General features: G+C 33.1%; 1 protein-coding gene across 2 annotated transcripts in view; it reads left to right on the forward strand.

The window, feature by feature from the left end:
* Positions 1-8,289, forward strand: part of Eif4e (eukaryotic translation initiation factor 4E) — a 45,168-nt gene extending 36,879 nt beyond the window's left edge. For both annotated transcript variants that reach the window (XM_003471973.4, XM_063247330.1), the window contains 4 exons: positions 121-184; positions 819-932; positions 3,099-3,238; positions 5,149-8,289. In XM_003471973.4, coding sequence (XP_003472021.2) covers positions 121-184; positions 819-932; positions 3,099-3,238; positions 5,149-5,263 — 433 coding nt within the window. In that variant the 3' untranslated portion in view covers positions 5,264-8,289. The remainder of the gene's footprint in view (positions 1-120; positions 185-818; positions 933-3,098; positions 3,239-5,148) is intronic.
* Positions 8,290-8,550: the final 261 nt, after the last annotated feature.

Genomic DNA, 8,550 nt, shown 5'->3' on the forward strand with positions numbered 1-8,550 from the left:
AAGCATGCATGAATTTTTATATTTTCTACAGCACCTAACATGACATATTTTTAATGGTCCTTGTTCATGTTCTAAAGTGTCTGCATTATATCTTTTTAATTGTCCTTTTCTTTTACCTAGTCTGTACAACCATATCCAGTTGTCTAGTAATTTAATGCCTGGCTGCGACTACTCACTTTTTAAGGTACGCCTTACTGGTATTGTCATCTGTTATAGGACTAGCTCATATAGGTATTAAGAAATCTTGCAACGAATTTAGGTATAGTTTATACTGCAATGTGCAGGCTAATAATAGGCTTTACTAGGCTTTACCGTTTACATTGTACAAATGGAAAGCGTATTACTCTGTACACATACTGAGATTGATTTTAGTAAGGGCTTTGATTATGTAGTTCAGTCCCCCCTCTTATGTTTTTGAGTAACCCAAAATTGTCAGGCATTTTAACCAGGGCCACAAGCATCCTTGACATATTTATAAAATGAGCATTGTCAAGTTGTAGGGCTATGGTCTTTAGTTAACACTGAAATTACATAATTTTTGTATTTTTAGGTATTTTAAGTGTATGTAGCTTCTAAAAGGTACCTACTACTTTGGTGTAAGAACCTTGCAAATTAAGTAAAAGACAAGATTTGATAGCTAATAAGTGACAAATAAGTAGTCTTACTTTTGGAATCTTACCCTTCTGTGCTTAAAAAAGTATATTGTGTCAGTTTTATGAGAAATAAAATATAAAAGTTGACAGTGTTGTTGCTTGCTGGTTCTAATTATTTCAAAGTGAGGGTTGTAATAACTATCCTTATGGTTGTATTCTTTGTAGGATGGTATTGAGCCTATGTGGGAAGATGAGAAAAACAAACGGGGAGGACGATGGCTAATCACACTGAACAAACAGCAGAGACGAAGTGACCTAGATCGCTTTTGGCTAGAAACAGTAAGGTTTTAAGATTACAAAGCAGTTTTAGAATTCTGATACTGAAGTTACATTTTACTCTGATTTACTTAATGAGGAGAAAAGGATGCCTACGCTAGAAAGCTGGAGTCAGCAAATTTTGTGTAGTCATGTGAATCATGTATACTTTACATGCTGGTACAGTGAAACATTTTACCATATTATATGTCACACAGAAGGTAGTTTGTATTTAACCCCCATCTTCCACAGTATGCTCACCTGATCATTTTATTAACCTCAAAATTAAATTTTTTCATGTTATATGATGTAATACTTTGCATCCCAGTTACAGCATTGGTTTATGTGTTTCCACATAGTCAAGCAAACAGTGGAGTTGTTGCTTAATACCATTTATAAGTTCCAATGTAAAGAAATTTCGATTTTGCAAGGTATATTAAATATAAAATAATAGGCATTATTACTGTCAGAGGTTCCAGATTCCAAGCTATTTGAGATAAGATTTCTGTTACATTCCTAGTACTTGACTTAATGACTTGATTAGTTTCCTACTTCATTATGTATTTTACTTAAAATTTTTGATGCTGGAAATTGAAGACTTTCAGTCATGCTAGGGAAGCACTCTTACCATTGAGTTGCATTCCCAGCCCTTTTTATTTTGAGACATACTCTTGCTGAGCCTGGTTGGCCTTCAACTGACAATCCTCTTGCCTTTGCCTCAGAGTAGCTAGGATTATAGACCTATGCTACCACAGTAAGCTTTAGAGTACTGACTGTTAGGCAACTGTTAGGCACTTATTTTAGTGCCTAACTAAAATGACTTTTTTTTAAAAAAAAAAAAAGAAATGTGTTTCAGTCACTTTCTTTGTCACTGAGACGACATAATCAACACCCACAACTTAAAGGAGGAGAGGTTTATTTTGGCTCACAATGTAATCTATGATCATCAAGCTGCAAAAGAAACAACTTGAAGCAAAACCTGTTCATGTCTTGTTACCAGAAAGCAGAGAGGAGGAAGAACCTGGGAAAGTAGATAAACCTGGTTCTTGCCACATTTACCTCATTACAGCAAGCCAGCTATCACTCTGTAATCGAATCACCTTAGAAACACATGAGACTTTGGGGGCCATTGGAGATCTAAACTAGTAAAACTTAGATTAAAAACTTGTGACATTTCTGGGGATAGATGTTCATGATGGTTGTACAGCAATGGTAAATGTACTTAATGCTTCTGAACTATACACTTAATGATTAGAATGGTACATTTTATGTATGTTTAACCTTTAAAAAACAGCAAATTTTCTTTTAAAACAACATGGCAGGCCGGGGATTTCACTCAGTGGCTTAAGCGCCTGCTTGGCAAGTGCAAAGTCCTGCATTTGATCCCTAGTTCCAAGAAAACAAAGACAATTAGTCTAACTTTGGAGAGTTGTTTGTTGTTTCATCAATTTTGTGTACTAATTACAAGCAGCAGAGTAAATGAGTAATAATTGAATACATGAGTAATACTGGAAAATAATTACACTCCTGTATGTAGGCATTGGTTCCCCAATATGCTAAACAATTTAAAAGTCAAGGCAAAGCTGGATGTGGTGCTGCACCAAGGAGGCTGAGGCAGGAGGAGTTCTGAGTTCAAGGCCAGTTTGAACTACATAGCAAGACCTTGTCTATAGATGAATGAATGAATGAATCCATGCATGCCAAGGTGAAGAACTATATATATAAATAAAATTTAAACATTAACTCATGATTTAAAAACTAATTTTAGTTTTATGTATATGACTTTAATTACTTCTTGATGGCACATTACTTACTATCACTAACTTACAGCAGTAGAGGTTTATTTTGACTTTTAGAAGTTTCAGTTCTTACATCGTTGCAGGCTTAAGGTATAGAGGGTAAGGCAGACCTGAAGCCAGCAGAGTGAAGGGAGGAGCCAGGAGGTATCTTTTTAGGCTGCATTGCTAGCATCTCATTCTTCTGAGTAGACTTCACCTCTTAATAGCAAGGGAGCTGTAAGCCATAATCTGATCACCTTCTAAAATCAGTGCCTATGGGTAGCAGAGGTTCTTGGGCACTTATAGAGAGAAACTGTGGCAATACACATATGTAAGAGACATTTGCCATCTAGTAAATGGTTTATAATTTATCCATTATAATTTGGAGAGTTTCTTTCTTCCTTTTTGGAAGCTGCTGTGCCTTATTGGAGAATCATTTGATGACTACAGTGATGATGTTTGTGGAGCTGTTGTTAATGTTAGAGCTAAAGGTGATAAGATAGCAATATGGACTACTGAATGTGAAAACAGAGAGGCTGTTCAACATATAGGGTAAGTGTTTACTCTTTGCCTACTTTTTTCTTTTTGACCAATGTTAAGATAGCTAAAACCAGCAATTCTCTCGTTTAAAAATACTTGGATTTACAAACTTTTGGTATCATTCTGTTGTTTTCAAGAACACTTATAATTTTGAACTGGTGGTGCTCATTGTCTTAATGTATAGTGTTTTGATTTCTGTAAAATTGATGTTTCTTACCATTGGAATATATAAGCAATAGAGCACCCTACTTGGACATATTTAGTATTTTACTTATTATTAAATGAGTGTAAATATTTTTTCTAACTTTGTTGATAAGTGCTATTTGAAAAAACTGCTTTGAAAAGGTTGAATTATAAAACTTAGTAAATCAGTGAGTATTGACACATGACCCAGTATGTATATTTTTGCATTTATGTATACTACATAGAATTTTTATTCCCAGATTTAAAACCATCATGAAGGTTTTTAGATTTTTGTTTTGATGAATTTTATTATTTGAAAAAATGGCCTGTCATTTTTTTCCCAAACCTCAGTGTTAGCTAGGATTTTCTTTTTAAATGCATTTAAATCAGTAAATTTTGACATTAATTTTATGTCAATCATAGCTTACAAAATACTTGGTTTTGACCCTTTGTGTGATACTTCAAACATTGTGGATTGTCCTGTGAAATTCCTTTCCAGATCAAGAAGTATAAGAATTTCCCAGATTTATGTATGGGGTTTCTTTTTTTGTTAACATTTATATTAGTGTTACTTGTTTTTGAAATCTGTATGAACACATTTTGACAAGTTTTTCAAAGAAAGGCTTTTTTAAAAACTCTTCTAGGTTACAGGTGTCTATGCATTTGCTTTTTTACATTTTTAATACTGTAGTATCTTATTGTGAATTTGATAGTAGTTAGCACTTTAGTTATCATTGAAATTATTTTTAGATGCCGAATTTGGAGGAAGTTAGCTATCTTCTGGAGGGTGGAGTGTGGAAAAGCTATTCTATTGATAGGTGAATTATCTCCGTGAAAATGAGTATTTGTTTGGTTTTACTACTTATTTTTAAAAGTTTTACTTTTTTTCTCCCTAAGAACAAAGATGTGAGTTATTAAGGTGACATGAAGCTCTCCTTTCCTGAGGACTTTGTCAGCCTTGTCTTGCAGTTCAGTTAGAATCGTGACCACAGTGTCATTTCTTTTCTAAGCTTTCAAATGTGCTTCATTCTCTTAACATTAGAATTTTGACCTCATAACTTTTTAAGGGGATCTTTCTCTAATACTGTTAATGAGATTAAATCTTCCTGTTTATGCAGTATCACAACTTTTATACTTAATGCTATTTGACATATGCCAAATTTTCTTATAGAAGACACATCTTTTATGAAAATTGAGCTGTAGACTTTTTCATGCATGTTCTAAATAATGCTGAAAATACTGTGAACATTCCCTCGAAGTATTTAGTTTTCATACGTGCAGTCTTGCTCATATTGGGAATGATAAGTGTAATTGAGTGGTAACATGCAGTATTATTACATTATGGAAAATATAACTGAAACATTTTAGATCAAAAAGTGAAAATAGATCTGTGCAAAATTATTTTTGTTAGTATGCATATGATGTAGCTTCATCATATATATGATTATTTGATTGTGTTTTCCCTACTGGATTATATGTGCCATGTGCTGAGGGACTACCCCTGTTTTGCACACTACTGATTTAATAATAATTATTATAATACTTGAAATCTGATTAGATTTCAGATATTTGTTATATGACTTACGTTGTGAAAATAAAAGGTAAATCATGTTAAAGGAAGAGTTTGTATAATTCTGTGTTTTACTCTTTCAAGCATAGGTATTGTTTATATAAAGACAAATATTTTTAAAATTGTTTTTTGATAGATAAAAACTAATGTCCACTACTTTATCTTCTAGGAGAGTGTACAAGGAAAGGTTAGGACTTCCTCCAAAGATAGTGATTGGTTATCAGTCCCATGCTGACACAGCTACTAAGAGCGGCTCCACCACTAAAAATAGGTTTGTTGTTTAAGAAGACACCTTCTGAGTATTCTCATAGGAGACTGCGTCAAGCAATCGAGATTTGGGAGCTGAACCAAAGCCTCTTCAAAAGCAGAGTGGACTGCATTTAAATTTGATTCCATCTAAATGTTGCTAAGATACAAGAGAAGTCTCATTCGCCTTTTGTCTTCTACTTCTGTTACTTATGTGGGTTTTTTCGTTTTGGTGTTTTGTTTGTTTGTTTGTTTTTTGCTAGAATATCCACTATCCCAATCAAAGTATTACAGTGTACATCAATCCCCGGAATCCATAAATGTGTTCTTAGTTCACTCTGTAATAGCTTAGTAAAAGTATCATTACAAACACATTTTACCCATTCACATTATTCAAAAAAGAGCTTGTGTTTCTGTAACAGGGGAAAATAGTTATTACTTTCCGTTGTATGGAGGCACATATTTTGCTGGTTTGAAAGAGTATGATGCAGTTTTCTAGCAATTTTCTTTGTTTCTTTTTACAGCATTATCTTTGCTGTACTCTTGCTGATGGCTGCTAGATTTTAATTTATTTGTTTCCCTACTTAATAACATTAGTGATTTTGATTTCAGGTTTTCATTTGCTTAGCTTTTGTTTTTTCCTCATGTAACATTGGTAAAGGATCCAGGAATATGATACAAGGGTGGAATAAACATTAATTTTGTGCATTCTTTGGTAATTTTTTTTTATGACTGCAAAGGTTTGCTACAAATTTGTGCATTTCATTCAAATCAGTGATCTATGTTTGTGTGATTTCCTAAACACAATTGTGGATTATAAAAAAATGTAACATCATAATTACATTCCTAACTAAAATTAGTATGTCTGTTTTTGTATCTTTATGCTGTATTTTAATACTTTGTATTACTTAGGTTATTTTGCTTTGGTTAAAAATGGCTCAAGTAGAAAAGCGATCCCATTTATATTAAGACAGTGTACAAAAACTGTAAATAAAATGTGTACAGTGAATTGTCTTTTAGACATCTAGATTTGTCCTTTTATTTCTCCCATCTCTGTAGAAGAAATTTGTACTTTTTATTGCAAGGCAGTCTCTTGTGTCTTCTCTTGTAGGTCTTCCACATGAACAACATACATTTGGAGCACTAGTTTATTATGTTTACTACAATTTTTAAATAAATTGAATAGATAGTATATGTATGGAATTAAACTGATGTGGCTATCTTTGTTTTTAATGAAGTAAGGCACAGTTCTTCAGTATTAGATAAATGTACTTCCAATGTATTAAAAAAATTTATGAGAATTGGGATTTTGGTGCATCACCATGTGGCTAACATAATTGGTTATAAGATTTGGTTACTGAGTTGAAACGTTCTTATGTGTCAGAAGGACAGAACAGGGAAAAAACAGGTGGACTATGCATTCAGACTTCTATTAGTGTTATTTAAACAGAATGGAATAAAAATCTTAAAGACATTTATATTGGTCAATTGTATGGTTTTCTGTAAACTTGATATACTGTTTGTAGAATATCATTGGAAGACAAACTTGAAAATATTTTGTCTCCAAGACATAATTGTATAGTTCGATCCTATGAAATAAGCTCTGGCTATCATATAATAAATGGTAAGTTCAACTGTAGATAGCAAAATGAAAATTCATTAGTTGAGAAAAATTTAAAGGGCACTTATGAGTTGATCATATTCAAAGTAATAATTTTGAAAAAGTCCTCAAAATAAACATGAACTAAAAAGTTTGGTTTTGTTGCAGAAATTTAAAATAGTTTTCTGTTTTGTTTTGTTTTGTTTTGTTTTGGGAGAGGGCGTTGAAAAAAACTTGTGTAGCTCAGGCTGATCTTGGACTCACTATATATCCTGGGCCCGCCTTGAACTCGCAGCAAGTTCTGCCTGAGCCTCCTGAGTGTTGAGATTACAGGCTTGTGCCACCACACCTGACTAAAATAGTTTTAAGTGATACCACAGATTGCTGTCTAGATATTGTTAAGATCACAGGCACCTCTTGTTTAATACTCTCAAAATGCAGAATCTTCATAATTGCAATATCTGTAACTAATGTTCTAAGTTTGCATGATTGTGTCAGCTGATTGTTGGTATGTACAGTTGTGAGCATTTCAGTAGCTTACTTAAAAGTAATGGTGATCTGTTGACAATGAACCGAACTTGGAGTCTATTTATGTTCTCTTTTCCTTAATCCTAAAATGCAGTTTAGAGTCACAGTTTTGTTTGAAATCTTTCTACCAGTGTGGAGAGCGGTGGTTAATTTTTCTAAATCACTTTTGGTGGTCGCCCCTTTAGGTATGACAGTGACTTGCAAAGTTGTATAACCTCACTGTATTATTCCTTCCTCCTTGCCCAACATATTATATATTTTCATAATAGAAAGTTGAAATAATCTTTAATTTATGAATAGTAATTGATTGTAGGATGTGACATTTAATAAATGTAAATTTTATCAGTTTTACAGAAAGAGAATTTCAATAATTACACTTATTGTAGTAATTTTCATGTCAGGAAGTATTCCAGGCATTTTACGTGTATATTAACCTGTGTAATAATCCTTTGATACCTAGGTGATAATACCTTTACTCATAAAGGAAAACATAAGCGTTAAAGATTTATGTATCTTAAAGTATGAATTTGAATCCTGAAAAGTTGAGTCCACAGATGCTGTATCACTATGTACTGTCTGAATAGCATCAGTCCTATGTAATAGACTGTCAATTACTTGAGATTGTAGTGAGTTTATAGACCAGACATAAACATTTCTAAGAGTGTTTGAAGCCAATTACTCTTAGCAACCAGCTTAAAGCTGTTGAGCGAGTTTTGAGAACATTAGAGGCAAAAGTACAGAAGGTGACAAAATATAAGTATTTTAATATGCAATTTTAAGTGTCCTACCTTCTAAAGTAAAATGGCAAAGCAAATGTTCAAATTGATAGAAGTTGAGATTCTTAAATGCTAATGTTGCATTCAAACTGATAAATTTAGTAAGGCGTTGTGACAGTGCAATATTTTACATTTTAAAATTAAAACAAGTTGATGACAAGACTGTTATCTGATCATTTCTTTCTCAGTGTGTGTGTGTGTGTGTGTGTGTGTGTGTGTGTGTGTGTGTACATGTACTGGAGCGCAAACTCATAACCTTGCACTTGCCAGTCAGGCCTTATGCCACTCAGCTAAATCACCAGTCCCTCTGATTATTTCTTGCAGACTGTCTTCATTATTATTGGGGAAAGAAAATAACAATCACTATCTCAGTTGACATCAAATTCTCCAAACAGATTGAAAAATTTTAGATCAGATTGAC

The sequence above is a fragment of the Cavia porcellus genome, unplaced genomic scaffold (assembly GCF_034190915.1).
Source record: "Cavia porcellus strain 051 isolate PalLab524CR breed Dunkin Hartley unplaced genomic scaffold, mCavPor4.1 scaffold_4, whole genome shotgun sequence".
Classification (NCBI taxonomy): domain Eukaryota; kingdom Metazoa; phylum Chordata; class Mammalia; order Rodentia; family Caviidae; genus Cavia; species Cavia porcellus.